Consider the following 26,216-nt stretch of genomic DNA (forward strand, 5'->3'; position numbering starts at 1 on the left):
TCCATCAGAGTATCTGATGGAGCCTACCACCAACACTAACATGGTAACTAGGAGCATTTTTTAAATGCCTGGGGACAAAAGTATTAGACATTGTAAACTTTTATATGATTATCTCAAGAATTGAAATATGTAGACTTCAAAGTCTGTCCACAGCAGGCCCACGTGCCCCCTCTATGAATGCTGAATGCTTGTCAAGTGTTTTGGTTATGTCATTAGAGGAAGCACAAGTTATTATTTGTGCCTCGCTACATAGCAGAAGGAGGAATGTTTTTGAGAGCAAAACCTGTCACACTAAACTGGAAATCACTTGTGTTCCGTGTGTATGTGCTCTCACATTTGCACTAGTAACAAAACCTTTTGAAAGTCTGTGTTGTGAAGGGTGTATTTGTGGATTGTAATGGGAGAGGAGCAGGGTTATCTGGATTACCTAAAACATTTCACAGCCATGAATAAAATATAACCGTGATGCTCTCCAACAAAAGCACCTCCAGCTGATAAATGACTTAAGCGACTTGGAGGTGGTCCTTTACCAGTAGAGCTCGCCCCGGAGAAATCACTGATAATGATTAACTTGATGGTGAATGGCTTTGTTTTTTTTGCTGTGCCAAGTGGTGAGGTTGCGAAACGTTAGACAACAACAGGACTGATATTTGACTCTTGTCAACATCACATACACACAGTATGAATGTACCTGCTGCCTTGGAGATCATAACAAACAATCAGTAATGTCAATACCTGGGAGCAGCAGGTATTGTTATTTCCAGGGACTGTTGCTTGTGACTAAAAATAAGAGGTAACACAAAAATGGATAATCCTGTTTGAAGTGAAACAGCTTAAAGTAATACTGAATCCCTGAAGCAATACTGCAAATCCTAATTTTTATATTTTGTGTCAGATTACCACCTCCACCTAAACAATGTAGAATGATAAATAATAGGCGATTGTGTAATTAACAACATTTTTGCTACTGCAAGTACAGAAGAACTGCACTGCTTTTAATTTGCACACATTGTCCAGTATATTTGTTGTTCTTCATACAGTTTATTTTTGCACCAAATCAAGAAAGATTTCTCAAAAAGGGTATAGGGTGATGATTTTATTTAATGGATCTTTAGTTAGTAAGCATCGGTGAAGCTTTATATGTTCTTTTTTCAGCCGTTCTGCCAGGCCTGTTTTATTTATTTATTTATTTTTTTACTGATTTCTATAGCAATTTTGGATAAACATATTTAAGCTATTGCACATTAATTGATTTAACTGATGGGTGCAGAGCTGACATTTAGAATCTTAATTGTCTCAGTTAATGTCACCAATCAATTGCTTGTTGATACATCCAGCAAACACAGAAACATGAGCATTCATTTAAATAATTTTGACATCTGACAATGTTTGCTTTTTTTTTTAGCTCTAGTTTGGTCTCCACCAACTAATGAGAAAATATTTTAATCTTTAGCTGCACCACTTTGAGAGGTAGTCAATGTTAGCTAGTTGCTAATTTTGTCTACAGTTTGCTGCTGTGCAAGGAGTGTACAGAGGATTTATCAGAGCTTGTTAGCTAAAAACATCTGCCCGCTTCAGCAGGAGACAGTTTTGATGAGAGGGCTGAGACTAAACCATACAATTTGTCGCAAAAGCAAAACAATGAACCGTGCTAAAATGCTCAAGACATTGTTGAACATCTTTTGTTGGTTTTTCACTGTAAGTAAGCTCTTGTACATTACAGTTATTTAATTCAGTGTTGAAAACATAGAGAAATTGAACAGTAAATTTACATCTTACAGTATCATAGTCATGTTAGAATGGCACAGCATATGATAAAATACACTTGTTTTTTTCCATTATTGTTATTTTTGTAACATGGGTAGTTAATGTTTCCCCACACTCCTTCTGTTGTTTGTGTCAGAGACAAACAGGAGGAGCTATCAACTGTCCTTCTCATCCTCCCCATGATCCATAGTCATGGCAGAACTGCACCATGGGTATTGTGTTTACTATTGATAAAGAGACCAGAGAGATAGAGAGAGAAGAGAGATGCTGCAGAGCAGAAGGAGATGGAGAGAAACAAAGGGATAGATTGATAAAGAGATGGAACAATAAAGGAGTGTTTACCACATTTTCCTACATAGTTGCTGTCTATTGAAAATCTATTTTTTTTTTTTTGCTCAAAGTCAGTTGAAGGAAGAGGGTTGAGCCTTCGAAGCGCTATGGCAAAACTCAACATCTCTATTGTAGTCATGGCTAAAATGAGGCCTTCTTACTTTTAAAATAATTTGCACAGAAAAGCAGACAGAATCACTGGCCATGTTCTTGTTTATTTAGTACTGCATGTGTTTGCCTTTCTGCTGCATTAACCCATTATGTGAAAGACCGTGCAACTGCAGAGCAGTAAGAGAGCAGGGGGTGGGGTGGGAGACCCTATACTAGGACATATGGATATGCAATAGATGTCATGTGTCATGGTATGAACAATTATGATGACACGATGTAGATTGTAAGACATAGGTGAAGACGATGATTCCAGGAGGACATGCGAGCAGCTTCAGGTATCGCCCACCACAGAGAGCTGGAAAGCTGGACCCCCTCCAGTTCGCCTACCAGCCCCGACTGGGAGTTGAGGATGCCATCATCTTCCTGCTCAACCGCATCTGTGCCCACCTGGACAAGCCGGCGAGCACGTTGAGGGTCATGTTTTTTGACTTGTCCAGTGCTTTCAACACCATCCAGCCGGCCCTGCTGGGTGAGAAGCTGACAGCGATGCAGGTGGATGTCCCCCTTGTGTCCTGGATTGTAGACTACCTGACAGGCAGACCACAGTATGTGCGCCTGCAACACTGTGTGTCAGACAGCATGGTCAGCAACAGCGGGGCCCCGCAGGGGACGGTCATCTCTCCCTTCCTCTTCACCATCTACACCACAGACTTCAACTACCACACAGAGTCCAGTTACCTTCAGCAAGGGTGACAAGGCTGAGTACAGAGCTGTGGTGGGGGACTTGTTGTGAGCAGAACCATCTACAGCTCAACATGACAAAGACTAAGGAGCTGGTTTGTGGATCCAAGTAGAGCCAAGGCACCAGTGAGCCCTGTTTCCATCCAGGGGGTCCCTGTGGACATTGTGGAGGATTATAAATACCTAGGAGTGCACTTGGACAATAAACTGGACTGGAACACTCAAGCCCTCTACAGGAAGGGCCAAAGCGTCTCTATTTTTTCCTCAACGTGCGTCATGACCCTCAACGTGCTCGCCGGCTTTTTCTAGTTTTCATGCTTTTATCTTGTATTGTTTTTGTATTATTGTCTCTTGGGTATTATTGTCTTTACACTTGTTAAAGCACTTTGTAACTTGTTTTTGAAAAGTGCTCTACAAATAAAGATTATTATTATTGTTATTATTTTCTGATGAGGCCGAGGTCCTTCAACATCTGCAGGACAATGCTGAGGATGTTTTATGAATCTGTGGTGGCCAGTGCTATCCTGTTTGCTGTTGCATGCTGGGGCAGCAGGCTGAGGCTTACTTTCAAGTGCTGTTAACATCTATTATTTTTAAAGTTGTTGTGATTGTACTGTCTCCTGCCCTGAAGCCAGATTGAAAATTGTTAAGAATACTGTTTGTTAAACTGAAAGATTTGAAATAGGTCTGTAGTTTGTTCATGTCTGTGGGATCACCTGATTTAAGTAAGGGAATGACATATACTTCTCTATATACCACTATCTTTATTATATTCCTTTGCCCTTGTGCAATGTGTGCAACTGTAACACAGAATTTCCCTTAATTGAAAGATGAGTCTTCAGCTTAGATTTAAAGGTCTCAACTGGGTCAGACTGTCTGATGTCAGCAGGTACATTATCCCAGACAAAAGGGACTGGTTTCAGTTAGATCCTAGCTGCTGCATTTGAAACAAGATTTTTAGTAGTATTGCATGGTATTCCAGACAACAAAACGTTATAGTAATTTAATCTAGAAGAAACAAAGCCATAAATTACAATCTCTGCATCAGACATGCACAGATAATACCTAACTGCAGGTGTGTGGCATAAGTTATCAAGACATCAGTATGATAACTTTTTTTAAAAAGCAACAGAACCTACACATGGTTTACTCACTCTCTGACGCCCATAATCTATCCTTTCATAACCACAAATACATTATACCCATCATCATTACATGCTGAATTGATGCTTGGCTTGTAATCATTTCCATAGTGATGTGTGTGTGTGTGTGTGTGTGTGTGTTGGCTGTGTTTGCAGTTTACTGGCCCAGATAGGCTTGTGCTGTGTCTACTGAGCAGGGTGCTGTCCCACATTCACCCTGCTCTTCATTCCCTGAGTGACTAACAGCAGAAAAGTTAATGGATGTGTAATGCCACAGTGGGCGACTCCATCCCACCAGTGGCCCAGATACTGGAAAAAGGCACTTTTTTCTCTTAAGCTGCTGCTAAGTAGAAATAGTGCCAATGAATGTTTGATGATTGTTCTGTTTTTAGTTTTTCGTCATTCTATACTTTGCATGACTCATCGGCTGCAACATCTGAACTGGGATGTGATGAAATGTAAAGTTTTAGATGTTGAGCAAAGTCATCTGCCATTTGTAAAGCAATTAACTGGATTTGTTCACCAGTCAGTTATTTTAATTTTTATTACATCTACAGCATGCTAGTTATTCCAGTAGAACGGTAAATAGAAATCAGACATTACAATCCTAGACTGCTTCTCCAAATATTAATTTTGAGAGAGTGATGAATCATCCCAGATTGACATTTCATTTAAGATTTTTTTTGTCTGGTTTCATGTCATTATAAAATGGCATTGGAATAAAGGTCAATCTTTCTGTCTGATCAGTGGATGAATGCATTTTTATAGCTCTAATATCCTTTTGGTATTATGAGAATGAAGTCACGCAGTGCAGAAAATATAGATGCAGATTCATATTTATTTTCAAAATATAAGGGGAGGTTGCATTCATGTGGGACACAGTAACAGTATAGGGCGATATGTTGTTCAGCCAGTTTTGCTGTAGCAGTTTGGCCTATATAGTACACATGCTCTAAAATATTTGTCTTCCCTGAAAACTCAGGAAATCTTTTCAATCAGCTTATTTAAAAGGAGTGCAGATGCCAAGGGAGCACATTTCAAAACACAATTTTCATGTTCTAGAATTAAGTTGTATTTTGTTGCATGTCATTTTCATAACATATTATACAAGTCAGAGAATACTTAAATACTTAAATCTAAATACTGAACATTGGATCATGCTAAAAATAATTTAGGAAATTTGTACAACACATTTCCTAACGCAGAACAGATTCAATGGGGGTTGGGTTGTTGCTTTCAGTTCATTTCTATCAGGAATGGGAGACCAATGTTTAAAATTCAGGTTAAAGAAACACTGACTGCAGATTACTGTTTATTTTAGCAAATTCTTTGTCTTTTTTTTAACTCTGGCCAGCTGTTTCAAACACTTTCAAACAAAGAGTAATTTTTAAAATGTTTTTAAAGCCAATGTTCTTATAGTCCAAAGAAACTAATGAAAGTCATGTTATTGAACTAAAGTACCATCATTAATGATAATTAATACAGAATCATGGACAGCCATAAATGATTGGTCAAATAGGATGCACTATATATACCATATACAAGTGATCAACAGTGATTATAGCACATTCCACTTCCTGAATTGAGTGAATTGAAAGCAAAAATTAATCCAACCTTTCTCCACACTTAATGTCACACATACCTGCAAGAGTTTACAATACACAGGACTATGTAGCTATACAATATCTAAGTGCAATCTATTTTGGCACAGTTTCAGATAAGTGTTCACTCACTTTATTGTTCGTTGTAAACACACAAAGTACCACAACAAGTCTAGTCACCTGCATACGAGTGTCTACTTCACAAAGAACTGAAGATAAGCAGAGGTAGTGCTGGGCGATATGAGATGATATTTATCCCAGTCATTGATGGAATAAAATCAAATTGTCAAATGCTAAAGATGGTGAAATTGTTGACAAAATATCGGAACATGGTGTTATTTTGTTTTACTTTATGCCTGAATGAAAAGAAAGGATATCTATGAATGTACTGGTCATGTCCCGGCAAAAACCGCAAGCCATGTAGGTAATGTTCACCATTTAACTGATATTAGCTCGAAAAGAGAGCTGAGCCATAAAGCTCTCGATCTACCAGTCAATTTTCGTTCCTACCCTCACCTATGGTCATGACCGAAAGAACAAGATTGCGGGTACAAGCGGCCGAAATGGGTTTCCTCAGGCGGGTGCCTGGTGTCTCCCTTAGAGATAGGGTGAGAAGCTTGGCCATCCGCGAGGAGCTCAGAGTAGAGCCACTGCTCCTTTGCGTTGAAAGGAGCCAGTTGAGGTGGTTTGGGCATCTGGTAAGGATGCCTCCTGGACGCCTCCCTAGGGAGGTGTTCCAGGCACGTCCAGCTGGGAGGAGGCCTGGGGGAAGACCCAGGACTAGGTGGAGAGATTATATCTCCAAACTGGCCTGGGAATGCCTCGGGGATCCCCCAGTCAGAGCTGGTTAATGTGGTTCGAGAAAGAAGTTTGGGGTCCCCTGCTGGAGCTGCTGCCCCCGCAACCTGACCCCAGATAAGCAGATGAAGATGCATGGATGGAAGATCAATAATTGGCTTTGGCATTTCATGTCGTTTCTTGCTGTCTTTAATTTTTGCTCTAGTTAGCTTAGTGCGAATAGCGTCTATTGTGATAAATATCATTATAGCATGATATTGTAATTTTTTTTAAGATAATATTTTTAGACATATTGCCCAGCACTAAGTAGAGGTTAAACAATTACCTTATCCAATCCCCTCATTTCTGTACAGTCTACTAAGACACGTCTTTGCTAAAGGGATTGCATGCATGGAGCTGGTGTAGACAAAGGAAACAGTCGCGCTTGTTGCCCCATCCTTGCAGATTCACAGTATTCAGAGATGATGTCAAAAGGGTTATGATTTATATTTAAGTCCAGTTCCATGTTCTCTGTGGTCTATCAGATTCAGTCAAACAGACCTCCGTTGGCCTTGTGCATGCGTCCTGTTGACTATATCCTGATACATCTTTGACCTGAGGAATCGTGGGTAGGAGTCTTTCTCCATGAGGCTGTAGACTTTAGCTTGGACATCATTGAGGCTGGTTGGGGACGGATCCTCCAGACTCTGCTTGGTCTTTTCTCTGGTGCGGTAGTCAATGTTTACCTGCCAGGATAAGGAGAGCAAATCATTTTTTAAAAATAGCAACATTGACCCCATATAAATTTGTAGTGTCTTGTATCCAGATAAAATCCAGATGACCTTTACAATACTTTAATTTAGAGTTATAGGTGTGACTCTACTGTGATAACTGTTGGCCAGATCACAAATAGGATTGCAATCTGTCTTGGTTTTCCCAGGCTACATACAAATCAGAGTCAGCCCTCCTCAAGCTCAGGTAGTAGTAGTAGTAGTAGTAGTAGTACACCTGAAACTGTTTGGCAACTTCTGCACTGCAGCAGTTTAGTTACAGTAGTAACAGTATAGATAGTGCCAACTATCCAACACAAACACATGACTGAATCGTATGTATGTACGTACTATGAGTAAGACAGAAGGTTATATTGTCTATTCAGCTGTTGAACTGCTCTATTAGATTTTAATAGAGCAAAAATATCCAAACTTAATAAGTTTGTCACATACAGTGGGGAGAACAAGTATTTGATACACTGCTGATTTTGCAGGTTTTCCTATTTACAAAGCATGTAGAGATCTGTAATTTTTATCATAGGTACACTTCAACTGTGAGAGACGGAATCTAAAACAAAAATCCAGAATATCATGATAATTAATTTGCATTGTATTGCATGACATAAGTATTTGATCACCTACCGACCTGTTAGTTCTTCTTTAAGAAGCCCTCCTGTTCTCCACTCATTACCTGTATTAACTGAACCTGTTTGAACTCGTTACCAGTATAAAAGACACCTGTCCACACACTCAGTCAAACAGACTCCAACCTCTCCACAATGGCCAAGACCAGAGAGCTGTGTAAGGACATCAGGGATAAAATTGTAGACCTGCACAAGTCTGGGATGGGCTACAGGACAAAAGGCAAGCAGCTTGCTGAGAAGGCAACAACTGTTGGCGCAATTATTAGAAAATGGAAGAAGTTCAAGATGACGGTCAATCTCCCTCAGTCTGAGGGCATCAATGATCATGAGGAAGGTGAGGGATCAGCCCAGAACTACACGGCAGGACCTGGTCAATGACCTGAAGAGAGCTGGGACCACAGTCTCAAAGAAAACAATTAGTAACACACTACGTCGTCATGGATTAAAATCCTTCAGCGCACGCAAGGCCCCCCTGCTCAAGTCAGCGCATGTCAAGGCCCGTCTGAAGTTTGCCAATGACCATCTGGATGATCCAGAGGAGGAAGATCATGTGGTCTGATGAGTAAAAAATAGAGCTTTATGGTCTAAACTCCACTCGCCATGTTTGGAGGAAGAAGAAGGATGAGTGCAACCCCCAAGAACACCATCCCAACCGTGAAGCATGGAGGTGGAAACATCATTCTTTGGGGATGCTTTTGTGCAAAGAGGACAGGACGACTGCACCGTATTGAGGGGAGGATGGATGGGGCCATGTATCGCGAGATCTTGGCCAACAACCTCCTTCCCTCAGTAAGAGCATTGAAGATGGGTCGTGACTGGGTCTTCCAGCATGACAACGACCCGAAACACACAGCCAGGGCAACTAAGGAGTGGCTCCCTAAGAAGCATCTCAAGGTCCTGGAGTGGCCTAGCCAGTCTCCAGACCTGAACCCAATAGAAAATCTCTGGAGGGAGCTGAAAGTCCGTATTGCCCAGCGACAGAACCGAAACCTGAAGGATCTGGAGAAGGTCTGTATGGAGGAGTGGGCCAAAATCCCTGCTGCAGTGTGTGCAAACCTGGTCAAGAACTACAGGAAACGTATGGTCTGTTACTGCAAACAAAGGTTTCTGTACGAAATATTAAGTTCTGCTTTTCTGATGTATCAACTACTTATGTCATGCAAATTATTTAAAAATCATACAATGTGATTTTCTGGATTTGTTTTAGATTCCGTCTCTCACAGTTGAAGAAAAATTACAGACCTCTACATGCTTTGTAAGTAGGAAAACCTGCAAAATCAGCAGTGTATCAAATACTTGTTCTCCCCACTGTAAAAGTTTGGTAAACCCTGTCACTTGTTTGGAGAGAAAGTGTGGAAGCAGTGAAAGGTTGATACAGAGTCTCTCACACGAAAAGGAACAAGAAACAACTTTGTATTTGTGAAAAGAAAACAGTAGTGTTCATATGAAATATTTTAAACCTTGGTCTGACCTTTATTTTCATCATGGTCAGTTTATAAATATACTAAGATATCACAATTATATTCATTTAAAAAAAAAAGGCTTTTCCCAAGGCTCATTAAGTAAAGGGAAGCACAAAACAAACAGACACACACCTCTCTTGGTGCCTGAATATCAATGAACTCCTTAAAGATCTTGTTTGCTTTCGAAACGAGCTTGGTTGAGCTCTTGATTTTTTTGTACTCCTCGCAGGCCATCCAAAACTCAATATTCTCGTCACTGAATTCCGTCTTGAGAAATGTCCGGAAGGCAGCAAGGCCATCTGGAAAGAACAAATGAATCAGACGGTTAGGGAGGAGGTAAAAAAAATAAAAACAACAAAAACACTTCAAAAGCATGATTGATATTGCAGCGTAGAACCTATTTCTGTACAGCAGCTGAGAACTCCCTCTTCTGTGGATGTTTTTTTCCCCCTTCAGCAGAGTAGTTTGATCATGTGATAATACCTTTCATCCTATGTTGACATTTTTCCAGTGCGTACACACTCTTGTTCCCAGAAGCGGGAAACGGCTCTCATGATTAGAACACAAAACAAATCAGAACAAAATACTCCCACAAAGAGGTATTTTTTTATGTCTTCATCAGTCAAGATAAGTGATCAATTAATGTGTTCCCCATTGATGATAACACAGAGGAGGGCATGTTTTTCTATGGGCCTGTGTCACATTGACATGGTATTTCCACTCTCCTCATTTCTGCTGTTTACCTAATAATAATGCAGAGCAGAGGGGATTGTCCACATGTGCATATGCAACATCATTACTCACTCAGAAACACACATTCTAATGACACATACACAACATGCATGTTTACATGGGCACTGGGCTACACACACACCTAGCTGCTGTTTGCAGATGTCCCCAAATAACTGTGGCATTAGGGAATGTTACGACTTTAACAGTGTTCCCTTTTCTCTCCTTGAGATTTCTGGAAAAGCATATGAATGGATTTCTCTCGAACTCTCTCTCTCTCGATCTCTCGATCTCTCGATCTCTCTCTCTTTGCAGCACATTTTTCAAATGCTAAGATGCTGTGTCCAAAACTGTTAAAACACACTGGCAAATGAAGTTTGAAAACATAGATCAAAGAAGACAGGTTGGTGGGGAAAGAAGAGTGACACAGTTGGATTAGACATTCCAGAAGATCCTACAAGCTTTCCAAGATGCATCGCCAGAGAAGACAAAATATGGAGTTCAGCCAGGAAGACTGTTCTTACACGTCACTCATTCACAACTCTCTCCCTCTCATTCACCTTCTACCTAACAGCTGATTATGGGCGTCCTCGCTTAGTTTTCCAATCTGGTTTCACCACGATCAGCTCAGCCAATCATGAAGTCACACCTTAAATGTGTTCGGTCATCTGCTGACAGAGCGCAACAGACCCAGGCACAGTTCAGTTCAAGCCTTCCCCTCTTCTCATCCACTTTTCCAGCACCTTCTTCCTTTCTTCAACTCACTACCAGTGTCTAGGCTCCATAGAGGGTTTTCTATGCATCTGCAGCTCCACCCTCTTTTGAAATTACCTCATCATCACGACAAGAGTCTAATCGCAAATGACTTTCCACATTGTCATTAAATATAACCCTAAAGTACTGTACAGTATGAGTGATTATAATATACATGTTGTTGATTATTGCCGCTCTGGAATTTCAGGAATTTGTTTTGTTTCAACTTTTTGTTTCAACAATTTTTCACAATTACTATATGCAAACATATAGAACAAATAAATGACAGTGAAGCAAATTGCTGCCTTTCTGATTCATTCTTGTTACATATACTTAAATACAGTCAAAGTTAATTCAATTCTATAACAAATACTGATTTGTGAAAAAAATTCACTCAGATAAGTTGTAATTTATACATACAAGGTAGTTTATCATAACACAGCACAAGGTTTTAGAATGAAAAGAAAGTTTATAGTCCCTTAACAGATAATTCTTTAAAATATGGGAACATAATATACTAGTTATGTTTATACATTGCTTGAAAAATTGGAACACTTACTGTGAATTCAGACCAAACCCAAATTTAATCTTAGTGTCACTTTTCTTGCATGAGTTTGATTGATAGACCAATCACTGAGGGTTCACATACAATGTGATAATGCGAATAAACACAACCCGCGATTACTACAGCGGTATGAACCCAAAATAAACATTTTGCTGTGATTTGATGCCGAAATAACTACAAAATGAAGCGGATTTTTTAAACATGTGAATTCATGCTTTGTCAAGGCAATCAGCAAGAAAACAACTTTTAAAATGCTTGTTTTCTGAATGCAGTTCGGACTGATCAGGTCTATGCTATGCTAACTTGTTCATAGTAAAGTACGACGATCGCTTAAATTCAGAATCACATTTTCTGAGCTTACCGGGTAGTTCAGCTTCCTCGCTTACTTTTCTCCAAGCAATGTCCAGTTTTGTCCAAATATGAATTAGTATTACAAAGCTCTGGGTGCCCACAGATGCTTTCGTGGAACAGTGGAAGTGGGAAACACACAGTGGCTCGCTCCTGAAGATAAAAACCTTTATTCCCAAAAATTACAATTTAATAACAAAAGTTAATAAAAGCAATAAACTCTAATCCAGTTTGACTGCGAGTGTAAACTTGTTCAAAAGCTTCTCTCTGCGAAATCGCTTCTCTTTCTGCATCTTTGCATTTACTTTGTATGTAATTGCGCCGCGCCTTACACTCACCTCACGTTGGTCTCAAAGTACCATTAATCATGCAGTATAACATTATGTCAATCAAACTTAAGGCATAGCAATCTGTCCAGTTAGGAAGCATAAGCGATTGTGTCACCGGTTTTGGTGCAAATCAAAATGAAAACAGGTGCACTGGAGCAGTAACCGCAAGACAGGCAGTGGCCACAGACATTTGATCTTGTCATCCTTCCTGACTGATATCTACACTGCACGCACAATTATTAGCCAAATTGTATTCCTCAGGATTCATCTTATTGATGAATGAATGCGCACACACTCAATGACCTATATAGTCAGTCTTCTTTTCAATAACTGCCATCCTTTCATCCATGGAGTCAGTTTCTTGATCTATTCACGATCAACTTTCGCTGAAGCAGCAACAGCGAACAGCCTCCCAAATGCTGTTCAAAGTGGTGCATTGTATTCCCTGACTGTAAATCAAGTCAGGTGAGGAACCTGAAAAAGTCCAACTATGTATTAATGAGAGCAGCCCATTGTCCGTCAAGATTCACTGTCACATCATTTATCCATAAAACCTTTGAAAAGTCTGTCATACGGTATTTCTTTGCTCAGGTTTGATGCTTCAACTTGTGAATCTTATTCACTGTTGGTCTTGTTTCAGCCTTCCTGACATTGGCCATATCTTTGCGCACTTGGCACCTTGTACTTCTGGAAACTCCAGGTAGGTTGCAGTTCTGGAATAGATAGATAGATAGATATTCATCCCCACAGGGAAATTCAAATGTCCATCAGCCTATAATGTGTGTTGTCTACCAACAAGTCCTACAAGCTCCTATCATTAATAGTACATAAATCGTGCACTTCAAACAGATCCATTATGCAGTCCTTACGGCACAAATGACCTCCTGAACCTCTCAGTCCTGCAGCTCATAGAGAGGAATCGGTCACTGCGGCTGCTTCGCTGAGCAACCACAGTGTCGTGCAGTGGGTGGCTCCTCTTGCTAAAGATGGATTTCATCATGCTCCTCATCCTTTCCTCCACCAAATCTCCCACAGAGTCCACCCTCCTCCCCAACACTGACCCACACTTCCTAACCAGTTTGTCAAGTCGGTTCCCCTCCCTGGCTGTCATACAGCTGCCCCAGCACACTACAGCAAAGAACATAGCACTGGCCACCACCGACTGTTAAAAAAAAAAATAAAAAAATGTACAGCATCTCATTACATACTTGGAAGGATTTTAGCTTCCTAAGAAAAAACGTCTGCTCTGACTTTTCCTATAAGATGCATTTACATGTATTGACCAGTCCAGTTTATGGTCCAGGTGGACTCCCAAATATTTGCGCGTCTGGACCACCTCAATGCCCTCCCCCTCAATTACCACAGACAGATGATTTAACTTACGCCTCCCAAAGTCCATTATCATCTTCTTGGTTTTGGAAGTATTGAGGATGAGACCATTGCACCTGCTCCAGACCACAAACTCCGAGATGACGCTCCTGTATTCCTCCTCGTCTCCTCCTTCAGTGTCAGTTAAATCTCTTTTTTGGCACATTTTACCTGAGGTAATAATGCTGCCTAATAAATCATGCACACCTTGTAATCAGGTGTGATCCACTTTCGCCACAACCTCCATCATAAATATCACTTGAAAATTATTAACTCCAAGGAGCATTCAAGTTTATATGGTTTGGAGTTGGAAATTGTGCATAGAAATAATCAGTCAGAATACTTACTTGCCTAGCAATTGTGCTGTACACAAACAATGAGCTACAGTACACTACAAAGGGAACTGCAGATTCAGATGATAATTCTTTGTAGGTTCGTCACTACGAGTTTCCTATTTCACACTATCACATTTTCTTCTTATTGTCATTTGATACTTTGGTGTAAACTCTCATGTTACAGTCACTTTAAAGCTTTACAAGTGTGTTTAGTGCATTTCCTTCCAAAATAGTGTGAAACCAACCACAGGAGTTGAATTGCGCTGCCCATATGCTCATGCCACAAATCAAAAACAAAAAGGAGACCCACTCAAAAACATAAAAATAACCTCTTCCCCATAGCGCTAGGGTTTTGAAGAACTCCACTGTGTATTCTATTTGGTTTATAAATGCTTTCAAACAAACATTAAGCATTATTTGACAGGATTTACCAAAACATGGTTAAGTAGTTCTATTATAGTTCATTTGGAAAGGACAGGGTCTAAGGGTCTGTAGCTTGGAAGGCATGTGAAGGGGTTAGACAGTTTAGAAGTGTTGGCTGAAAGTAAGATTGACTGAGCAAGACAGGAGAAGGCATACAAAGAGGCAGGCGCACTGAAGAAGTCCAGATTAGGGCTGAGTTGCAGCTGGAGCAGAACAATATGAATTCAGCAGGAAAGCTAGCTGAGAATGTCCTAAATCAGTGCACTAAGGGAACTTACTGTAATGAACTGACAGGAGAGTGTCCAGAGACTGAAGCTTAAATACATCAGAGCAATTAGGAGCAGCTGGGAGTAATGAAGATGATGCACAGCAGCTGGGGCTAAAACAATCACTAGAGAATCAGGAAAGACAACGCGGATTATGTATTAAAAAATACACTGCTGCTAAGCTTAACACGTGGCTGCTATGCTTGAAATTAAATGAAACGGACTTTTTTTGCATGCCACTCTTGATAAAACATCAGCTAAAATACAAACTGTATCCCCGATACAATATGTTTAAAAGCACAGCAGTGCTGCTTGTCAACCTCACAGTGTGTTCTTGCATTAACAAGACATGTAACAGCTGACACAGGTCAGGCCTCCAGCACACATACAATCAGTTATACACACTGAGGAATGACACTAAAATGCTGTGTAACACACTAGCTGTCCTTTTAAATGAAATTAAGCCTAGGTATATGTAATATCCTATCAAGGGAACATTCAGTACTGTGTTCCTATTACTCTGACATTACTTATGTAACGTGTGTGTGTGTGTGTGTGTGTGTGTTTCATGGACATGCTTAGGTTCTCAATTGAAACAGGATACGCAGGTGTATCGCGCACTCTCTGCCTGGGGAAGGCCCTATTCTTGGCTCTGTAACTTTGTTTTCTGGGGATGACATTAGCTTTCTAATGGCTGTGTGTCAAACCAAGGTGTTATGTCATAACCTCGATCTGAACAAAACAGATAATGTTAATACAAGTGCAGGATGTTTACAGCTCAGTCAAGGCTGACTGTCTCTAAGCCCTTTGTTAGCACAGTGTTTGATATGATGGAGTTAATCATGGTTCAAATTAAGACTTTTTTACACCTCAAAAAGAGTCAAACAGCACTTCAGAGGACTCTTTCTTACCCGTTATTTTAAATACTACAATATATTTCCTATATTCATTCCTCAAGAATTTTGAAATATGATTTGAGATACCCCTAATACCATACCATCTCTTGATGTTAGTTGAACATCTTGCCTGCCTGCATCACTCCCAGTGGCTCATTAATGTCCTTCATCACACAATAAGCTAATGGAGATACTGTAGGTTAATGTAAGTAGTTAGTTATCAAGCTTGTTTAATACACTTAACTTTCCTACCTTCAGAGTTTTTTAATTAGATTGTGTCAAGTGTCTATGGATGAATGCTAAAGTTAGCTAGTTTCTAACTTTTGCCTTAAGGTACAATTTAGCTAACTATTGTTAGCTTGCAGTGCTAACATTAAAGTTAAAGTGAACTATGTTGTTACCTTGATAGCCTTTTCCTATCATTTCCAATGCTGGCTTGGCATTTCATTAACATTATAAAATGTAATAATTTATCTAATTGTTAGCTAATACTGGACTTATGCAGGATCAGTGAAATTCAAATTAGTTATTGTGGAGATACATTTTGATAATAAGCATGGAATTTCGCGAGTTTTACCTTGCTAGATAACTACAAAAATATGAAAATCCAGGTGTTCAAATATATGACTACTACCCATACATTTGAAACCCAGTACCCCGCAGGCACGCGCTTCAGTGAACTAAAGTCTTACAATGCTTACAATATCCTTGCTTGTTTATTTAATGTTTGCAGTCAGTAGATGATGATAAGTCAAACTGATTACACCAGTTCATGGGTGCCACATACCACACAACAACCTTTGTAGTCAGGGGTCACTAAGTATTCTAGAGCAAAACTGCCAGCAAGTAAGACCCCACCTGGTCTTGGTCCCGTCCTGCTCGTTACCCGATGTTTAAATGTTGGCTTGTTCTGTTCAGTCTTTGTGACGTCCTTGTCTATATTTAGTGTTTTGCCCAGTGTGTTGGCTTTCCCTACATCTTTGGATTACCTTGTGTTTTTGGATTTTACCTTTTGTTTGGACTATTTATTTCATATTTATTTCACACACACACATCATCATTTTTAAGGACAAATTACAATGGTAACAGGAAGGTTATTGTGTGATATTGTGCGTATTGTGTCACGTAAGCCTGTTTTGGTTGTTCTTAATAAACCCTTTGAACTACCTTGTGTATTGTTTGCATTTGGGTCCACACCTCTGCTACCTGCCATTGCACTCATTGACAAAGGGACCATCAATTGGTATAAAAAGGCAAAGAAAAATGGTAGACACACCCGGGAGGCAAAGATTTTGCTGTGAAGACTGATTGATTCACATCCACATGTAAAAATGAGATTTGCTTAAGATTATTTTAATGGAAAAGACTGGCAGTGACTAGATCAGTGGGCAAACTAATAAAGTCCTTTTGATTAATCTATTGAAAGACAAGTAAAGCAACTATTTTCATAATCCATTTATCATTGCGTGCCACTCAAATGTATTTTTCCTATGTTAATGTCCCATAAAATGTCAGACCTTGACTTAACTGACTTGTATCTGTGCAAAGTTTGTCACTAGAGCGGTGTTTTCCCATACCTTTTACTGAAGCTTGTAAAGTTTAAACGTCAGAATCACTGTCGGGACGATTGAAAAACCTGTTTCAGTCTCACAGTCTCTGCTCTGAATCTACTTGTGTTTTCTATGATCTGTCTGTTTAGTGAGTTTGATGTAAGTATTGTGACGTCCATATAGCTTTTAGCAGTTTGAAAATAAACACATGACCTGTTTGTGCAAATGCATTTGTGCAAGTGAGTCTATGGTAGGAAGGTCACAGGCAAGTATGTGACTCATTATGCTGTAAGGAGTCTTCAAAACACATAAATGAGGCCCTTACATAAGATGGTCTTGGTGGAGGAGAACTGGACTAGAGTGAAAAATAGAAACTATTAAAGAAGGAAGAGGAAATTTTACGACTACATTAAGGTGGTTTTAATGCTCTTGAATCTGGCTGTACGTGACTTCTGCAGTAGCGACTGTTCCCTCTGAAAAATAGAAAATGTCCACTTACATTTGTGAGAGAGAAGATGATCAAACGATTCTGACCATCGAACAACCTCATCCGTTGATAATCTGATGGAGAGAGAGCCAAAGGAAACTGCCTGAGTAAGATGCCGGCCAACCACTGTGTTTTCATGCATTTATAACACAAGAAGGTACTGTATGTATTATTGAAGGGCATCCAAGTTTAATATATGATTAATCCTCAGCTCACAGTTGTTCTTCCGGTCAAGGCTGCAAAGTAATTGTAATACCTGGTCACATTTACCGAATGATGACTGGTGGAAGGAGAAGAGACAGAAGGAAAAACAATAGCTGTTTTATGAAGTGGAGGAAACATGTTGAGATAACATCCATCTTAGAGACTATTAAAGAGATAAATGAGTTACTGTACTACTCCACCTCGGTAGATGGTATATGGAACCTTGGGCTAATTGTGTTACACATTTTTCAATAACAGTGTACAATGTTAATCTCAAACCACAAGTTTCCCCTAAAGTTTTTATGACATGATTATGCGTTCAAGCACCTTGCTGGGTTACCCTAAATAGGACTGGTTCCACTGAAATGGAGGGAAAAACGTTTTCTTAGGAGTATTTTAAACATCATGAGACTTTAATGTACCACCCACATTTTATGCATAGTATGACTTCTAATATTTGCATATGAAGCCATTAATAAGCCTAATGACTGAGCTATTTTGCACAAATGGTTGTGTTTAATATATCACGTTGTTTGTGGCAGTACATTGGCATACATTTGCAATAAAAACACAAAAAAACTGAAATGTCTTTTCTGTCAAAAGTTTTAAATAAATTCCATAACATGAAAAAGAAATCAATATCAATTCAAGTGTTTACGCTATATTTGGAATATTTTCAGCCCTTGCCTTCTGATCTCAAACACCCAGCACAGTGACACAGTCTCGCACAATCGCTACACTCCACATCCTCATTTTCAGTTATAATCATAATCCAGGCCAATCATAAGAAATCCAACATTTGAAGATGGAAGTTTGACAGGTGAACACATTTTTCTATGATATCCCAGGGTGCTGGATATCACTGACGCGATCATTTTTGCAAGATGTGAAGTAATAAGTATGATTACTGTAAACATAAATACTGTGTGACACTTGTGCGTAATGCTGCATGATGGATGCAGAAGACAACACGAATGGATACCCACTCTGGCAACCGGCTGTTACCAGCGGGAACTGCAGAAGACAACACGAATGGATACCCACTCTGGCAACCGGCTGTTACCAGCGGGAATAAACCGACAGGAGTGTGCCTTTGATTTTTTGGGGAGTTTTGTGCGCACTCTTAGTATGTAGTACTTTATTAAGTTTGATTTCAGTCCGATCCTGCAACAGCTGGAACAGACCCAAACAGATGACCCAGTTGCGCTTATGCATAGGAATATATAAGCTCTACGGCTGAGAAAACCAACATCTACTGCAGGTAATACACTGACTACAGAAAAGTACCTCATACAGCCCCACTTAATAAAAAAATAACTATCCCTTTAACACAACAGAAACTTTTGTGTTTTAATTGGTTACAAATTTGAAGTCTCACAGAAAAAGACAGGATTTTTTTACTCACTTCAGACACCTGGCAGTGGTTTCGTGAGCAGGAGGCAGGAACTCTGAGAAGTCACTGTAGGAGTCAGATTTATTGGACAGGCAGCCAAGTCTGGTCTTCATGGTGCTGATCCTGCTGAAAAAACACACAATACTTGATGTTTTCTTCTGATGGCATATCTCAGCATTCAGCTAAAACCTTGTGACAAAGAAAAGATACCTTACATTTCTGCAGTGTATCCAGATGGTTACTTACGTGTGGGTGCATGGATATGTTTACTTTAAACACAGAAACAAAATAATTCATTTTTCCATTCCACTGAGGCAGAAGGTGGTTTATATATCTGGAGCTGGGTCTTGGTTTTTAGACTTGGAAAGTGCAACTCAAACAGAGCTGGGAACATCAGCAACATGCTGTTGTTTTGTGTAGAGCTGCATAAATGTGATCCCAACGCATAACAGGAAAATCACAACTATGTTCATTTAATTTTCCTGGATAATTGAAGATTAAAGTGCTTGTATTCGTTAGTGTTTTCAGTTAATGCAATTACATAACCAACAAAGCTTAAAAATGCATTTTAACTGTATGCTCGGGACTCTCTAGAAAACTGCTGTCATATTTTAGCAGTTGCTAAGGTGGCTAATGGTAATGTTTTAACTTCATGTAGTTGGGCTGCCCCCTTAGATGTTTAGACTATGACTAAATTCTTAAATGTTGTTGGGAGACCTGCTGAATAAACAGACTGTAAGAGGCAAGATGCAGAGATAAGGCTAACTGACTGTAGAGGACTGGACTGGATGTAGACAACAGGTGCAACTCCATATACAAAAAGTAGATTCATTATGGCTCTGCCTCATTCAGTTTCAAACATCCCTGATACCCAAATTAACGTCCTGATAAGGTTTCCTGTTGTAGAAAACCTATGTAACAATTCATATCTACAACTGAGTTTTACAGAGGCTGAGATACGGAGGCAGCACTCTCTGTAAATCTGTTTTTTTTCTATATTGTACATGTAGTAGATGCTCAAACTGATCATCGTGCTAGGACACGGCTGGCAACATCTAGAATGTGTAAATATAAATATAATATTTCAATAAATATATGCTAGGTTTATTTATTTGTTGGCTATGGAAAATTGCCAACTAAATGTGCCATTTTTATACTGGCCTTAAATTGTGATTACAATTTATTTTTTTATTTTTTTTAATCAAAAGGAGATTTGAACATACTAATATGACCCATATCCCCATCTCTCATCATAAGCTGCCCCATCATCATAAGCTGCCCCATCTTATTTGGACACTACTGCTGTCATGAACTATTTGTCAGTGTTCCGCCTCTGGGACATATGCGTCAATCCAGATGGGACATGGTCGTAAATATGCCACATTAAAGGCCATTTCTGTAAAAGTTTGGACTATTTCTCAGGAAAAAGATTTGAAAACATTGGATTGATAGACAGGTACATTCAGGTGAAATTGTTCACACTTTACTCCATGCCATGACAGAAGAAACTCAGGTGTAAAATGAATGAATGAACTCTGCTTCTGATTTCCCTTTTTGATGTCATTAAGCATAGATATCTTATCCTTTTACAATAAACCAGAAATTGTCTTATTGTCTTGTGATTTCTTAGTGAAATGTAAGTGCTTTATTAGTAAATAATAAAAAAAAAAAAATGTTGTCCCCTTCCATTCCCAAGATTACATTCATAGTTTGACATTTTGGGAAATGCACTTTTTCTTCTCTGGCAAAGATTTAGATGAGAACATTGTGTTAAATATAAGGCTATAGCCAGCAGCTGGTTAGCTTAGCTTAGCTTAGCTTAGCACAAAACTGGAAATAGGTGGACATGGCTACCCTGGCTCTGTCACAAGGTAACAGCGCCACTAAAGTTCACACGTTATATGTTGTTTGTTGAATGACAGTGCCAGGCTAACTGTTACCCCCCATTACCAGACTTTGTGCTAAGCTAAGCATACCGCTGCTGGCTGCAGGTACAAGTTTACCAGAGAGGCGTGAGATTTTTCCCAAATATGTATTCAAAAAGTGCTCCTTTTAATAGATCATTGAGTTCATTTGTTAATAAAACCTCAACCAAGGTACCTCAAAAAGAGGATTGATGTGTTTTATACCTTAATGACAGAAACCTACATTGCTAAATTTACAAGATGCTGCATGGGCTTTATACAGTATATAATCTTTATTTAATCAGGTAATCTCATTGAGATCAAGCTCTCTTTTGCAAGAGAGACCCGAGTACAGCAGAGGAAAAGAAAAACAAACATAGATAGCCAAAACAAAATGACAAATACATACAATAGCCGAACAATCAAAAGCATATAACATAAAAAGAACATAGCCAGACATAACAACAGCACATACAGCATCAGACAATCACAGACGATCCTAAAGAGATCTAAAGTTAGAAGTTTAAAATTGACCAGTTTTATTCATTCTATTGTTTTGGATGCACTGGAGATATGATGCTTTTCCCAGAACCACCCATGTTGTGCATAAAATAGATGCACTGGACTGGAACAGTAGTTTGTGTGTCATCTATGTGAGTCATAATCTCAAGGTGCAGTTCATTTGTTAATGATTAGTTATTTTCAGAGGGGTATGCCAAAATAACGGGCAGAGATGTTTTTGGTGTTTAGTATTTAGGATAGATAGGAAAGTGAGTGAGTATCAAGTTTTACGTCAGATTTCTCCATAGACTTGTGGAAGGTTATGAAAGAGTGTTGTGAGCACATTGCTGTTCTTAAAGCCCTAGGTGGCTAAAATGTAAAGTTAAGGATGAAGTGCACGTAAAATGTCATAAAAAAATGGTGTATGCTTACTGTTAGAGAAAAGGTCAGGGGATCGTTAAAATTAAGTGGATACCTCCTCTGGGGAACACGATTGTTCTCAGTGACATTTAGTGGCTGTTCTGGAGCTTTCTCATTTTAAGCTTAAAATACTTAACCTTTATTATTCCATGGCAACTGTGTAACTCCATCTGCCTTGTTGCTGAAAGGTGCAGTACAAATAAATGTGGCATGTCTTGCCTTGTTGACATCTTCATCTTAGTCAAATTCCACCACTGAGTTATGCTTTTTGAAGGATCTTCCTTCAAATGGTGCCATTGTGTAGGCATCCCCATTCATGGATTGCATATTTAGATAATAAAAGATAGCGATGAGCAAAAACTAGAGGTTATTTCACACAGATTGTATATGCGTAACTTAATACTGGGAGAGGAAATCACCCGTCAGCACTGTATTGTGGTTGAATTTGTGTGTCACGTGGCTTTTTCAGCAGACAAGGTCATCAAGTGAAGATGAGGGGAGACATGGATATATTGATAGGCCTGTTTGGTGTGTGCCAAACTGTCAATAATATAATAATAGACCTCCCTCTCCTCCTTCTCTCCTTGCTTCTTCTCCACTGTTTTGACAATATTGTATCTCTCTGGCTGTTGTGAGCTGCATTGTTCGTCTGCAGTATGGTGCAGACACGTGCTGCCTCTGAGCTATTTATAAAATTCCCTGACAAATCTATGTAGTCAGAATCAAGCAGTGCGTGTTCTATTCAGCCATGCAGCAAGGCCGGCTCCTGGAGGAAAGAGGCTAAAAAAAGCAACAGCACTCTAATGTCTGAGATACACACAAGTATGCCTCATGAATCTATAAGTACAGGCAACATCCGTTAGACCTCCAGTATCTGAGATGCTAATTTGGGTTGGTGGATTAGGAAGTAAAAATCTAGATCATGGAAGTGTCTGTGTGTATAAAAATCTTCTTTGATGTTACCTAACTTGGTGCAATGCAGGTTTTCAGATCCCCCTCCATGTCCTAATTTCTGGACGCTGACAGAAGAAACCCTGCAGTTGTATGTGTTGTATTAGCTGCCTTGCTGCAAAGTGATTATGAACTGTGGGTTTGCATAATAATGAATAGATCAGAATGATCTGCACAGAGCAAATTCAAATTTTTTATATATATATATACTATGCTCTGCAATATCTTCGCTTAAAAGTTGTGGTCTTAAGTTTAATTTAGTAGTTTCAGTATTTTTCCACATACAAATTCAACCACTTTAAGTAAGTTATGCACATTGTGGTAGAACCCAAATTATCTTGGTGCCGATAGGTGGAATAGAAAAGGAATAGATATATACTACTATAAATGCATGCATGGGTGCTCAGGTGCGCATATCTGTTCTGACGTTAGAAGCAAAAAGACGGAGACCATATGTGTACGTGACGTCATTTCAAGTTAAAAGAAATACATCACAGGTCGCATCTCTGCTCTCGTTCCTGTTGAGTGCAAGTAAAAATAGCAGCTTGTCAAGTTACATTTTTGGACATTTAGAGTCACGTCCAATTATAGCAGATCACGTTTTGGTCCTAAATCTAGGACAATCTCCCACCGTCATATTTTTTTTTTATATAGCACTACATGGTGTTCATATAGAAAGAAATAGTTCAGGCTAAATATGCTTCACTTTTTTTCCAAGGCTGATATCATAAGATTGATGCAACTCTCATATCTGTTTAATATGTTGCTGGAGCCAGGAGATAGTTAGCTATAACCTAGCATAAAGATTGTACACCTTTGGCATTGTTTTGTCCAAAGGTAAAAAAAAAAATCACCTGCCAGCAAATCTATGGCTTGATAATCAACATGTCATTTGTTGAATCCGTACAAAAAAACAAGGTTTAAGCTTATTAGTTTATACTAAGCTAACTGTCTCCTGGCTTCAGCTTCATAATCACAGTACAGACATGAGTGGTATTATGTTCTCACCTAACTCTTGGCAAGACAGAAAATAAGCTTTTTTAATGTTAAACATTCATTGTAAAACAGTTCACAAATGTTCTGTCTAATATGTCTATCTATCTAATAATCTACTCCATAATCACTGGACCTGTCCCTACATTACTACTACTACCCATTCATTAATTTTAATTCATGAACTTGTAAATTAGTTCACTCACTGTCAGCCTCTCTGCCCTCTCCACCTTCTCTCACACACTAAAAGAGGGTAATTTGCTTGTCTTGAACCACTGAGCTGTGTCCAGTGCTTTGCTTGTATGACACTGTGCTGATTCTTTTTTAGAGAATACTGGGTCAGAACACTACGAAGGAATCAAGTTCCTCAGGGGAAAATGCACAAATTGTATTTCTTCCAGTAATCTTGAGTAGGTCAGTGCAACAGTAAATAAAAGAAACACTTTCATGTTATAGGTTGGATTTATTTTGTGCTACATGTATAAGAGATATAGTAAAAGAAACAAAAGACAAGCATTTGCTCAAAAAAATGCCAGCTGAAGAAAATTGTCAAGCAACAAACAGGGATGTTTAAAGCCTAAAGTACTGGACATTTCTCAAATTTAGATGCAAACAGGGACAATGTGTAATTAAATTCACAAACTTTCACTCTGTTCATTCCAAGACACATTTTTTAGCTGTTTTCAGGCTAATTACGATGATCTGAGAATCACATGACAACTTATCCAGGGTGACTGAACAGCAATTTAGCTTTGGCAAATCCAGACATGTCCTTTTCCTCTCTACAGCCAAGTTGTCAGATTTGGGACATGAGTCACAAGAGCACAACTGTGGTCTTGCACTTGTGTGTTTGCATGTGTGTATTTGTGTGTACCCTACCCCGAGAGCGGAAGCCAGACTGCCTACAGAAGTGTGTGTCAGACCATCTGATGTGTTGTCACCATTAGGAACAACAGAAGGAGGCTGATTTGGGGTTTATTTCTGTCCTGGCAGATGTCTGCTGTGCTCGGCTGGCTCAGGTAGGATTCAGGACAGGACAATCCACAACACACTCTGCCCAGAGGAGCCGCTAACCGCCACTCTGATCCGGAAACGCCTACCGCTCCAAACACCATTGCTTCTCACAGACTTGTCTCCTTGTGCCCATGTGTTGTTGTTGTCTTGCAAGACAATTCAGTACAAAGGCAAAAAGCGATGGTGAGTGTTGGTAAAAGTGAAAATGATGAGCCTTTTCTGATCATCAACAGATCTTTTAAAAGGGAGTGGATTGGTTTTAAAGTGATTTTATATTCCTACATGTATTTTCCCTGTGCCAGAGGACACTGATGTTTACAGTAAACAGAGTAATGTTGTGTCAAGGCCAGCTCAGAAAATGCTTCAGGGAATATACAGTGTAGAGATGCAAAATACTTGGGGTCAGATGTATAAAAATATAATAGAGGATTAAAAAAAACAAAGTGCAGTTCTAATTACTGTATGGTAAATGTTTTACGATTTTTAAATTTTAGAGGCATCATTTTATGTCAGTATGTGATGTTTTCATTTTATCCTCTATTGTGAAGCAGTTTGTAAAGTCTGTTTCAATAACAGTTCTATAAACTGAATCATTAAATATCTTTTTCACAATTTATAATAATGCTTGAGATATCACCACAGACAATGCCATACAGGTACTTGTGATGAATAAACAGGCGCTATGTATAGCCACCGCTGTGACTAATAGTGGCACTTACAGCTGTTCTGACATTTTTGAAGAACCTCACCCACGTGGCACAATCTGTAAAATTCCAGTGGCAGAGCAGGAAGAAGTCTTGATATACAAACAGTTGATTAAGAGCCTATCTGCATCCATTTAAAAACCAAAACAAAATGAATGAGCTCATGTTATGGACAAGAATGCATAGCTTCAAGGTGTTTCTAACATTATGTCCTCCTCCAGTTAAATAATGTCCGAAATGAAATATTATAAAAACAAATCAGTATGAGATATAAACTTAAAACCTTTGACTAGTGAATCATGTTGCTTACTATACACCATGTACCATAACTTTGCAGTTCCTCACTTCTCTGAGGCCTCTTGTCATGATACCTGACTACATTGCTCATTTCAACAGTCTGATAGGTCAGTCTGGGATAAAGCTGCTTAGGGGCTTTTCAGCACACGCTGGTACTATTTTCATCTACTTTCTACTCAGAAAGGTACACTCTAACTGTCCTGTTAGATTAATGCCACTCCCCTGCCGTGCAGGTCCTCCTCTAGCTATTTATTTTGTATCAACTTAATCTGTGTCCAGTCCACAAGCTTCAGCAGCTTATAATTTAATCTCCAAAAGAAAATAAATGCTCTCGGGAAGCTTTTCCAGGTTCATGGTACATTATCTATCTCTGCAGCTTGTTTAGCAACCTGAGAAACACTGTAATTTTATCCTCTTTCCACGAAATAAACTGTTCATTT

The 26,216-nt window shown here is 39.2% G+C and overlaps 1 protein-coding gene across 1 annotated transcript; it reads right to left on the reverse strand.

The window, feature by feature from the left end:
- Positions 1 to 7,020: 7,020 nt before the first annotated feature.
- On the reverse strand, positions 7,021 to 24,682 carry rgs8 (regulator of G protein signaling 8). Its single transcript, XM_046049889.1, has 5 exons — positions 24,641 to 24,682; positions 19,005 to 19,115; positions 17,408 to 17,469; positions 9,479 to 9,645; positions 7,021 to 7,215 (listed from the first exon to the last, which is right to left on the reverse strand). The coding sequence occupies exons 2-5, from the start codon at positions 19,103 to 19,105 to the stop codon at positions 7,021 to 7,023; spliced, it is 525 nt and encodes a 174-aa protein (XP_045905845.1). The 5' UTR covers positions 19,106 to 19,115; positions 24,641 to 24,682.
- Positions 24,683 to 26,216: the final 1,534 nt, after the last annotated feature.

Source organism: Micropterus dolomieu, linkage group LG05 (genome assembly GCF_021292245.1).
Source record: "Micropterus dolomieu isolate WLL.071019.BEF.003 ecotype Adirondacks linkage group LG05, ASM2129224v1, whole genome shotgun sequence".
NCBI classification, from domain to species: domain Eukaryota; kingdom Metazoa; phylum Chordata; class Actinopteri; order Centrarchiformes; family Centrarchidae; genus Micropterus; species Micropterus dolomieu.

Bases quoted from the DNA above. Each gene is read 5' to 3' on its own strand.
- rgs8 (XM_046049889.1), bottom strand. From the start codon at position 19,105: ATGAAGACCAGACTTGGCTGCCTGTCCAATAAATCTGACTCCTACAGT. The intron at 17,470-19,004 runs GTGAGTAAAAAA...TCTCTCCATCAG, and splicing joins ACCACTGCCAGGTGTCTGAA to ATTATCAACGGATGAGGTTG. The intron at 9,646-17,407 runs GTAAGTGGACAT...TGTTCTTTCCAG, and splicing joins TCATCTTCTCTCTCACAAAT to ATGGCCTTGCTGCCTTCCGG.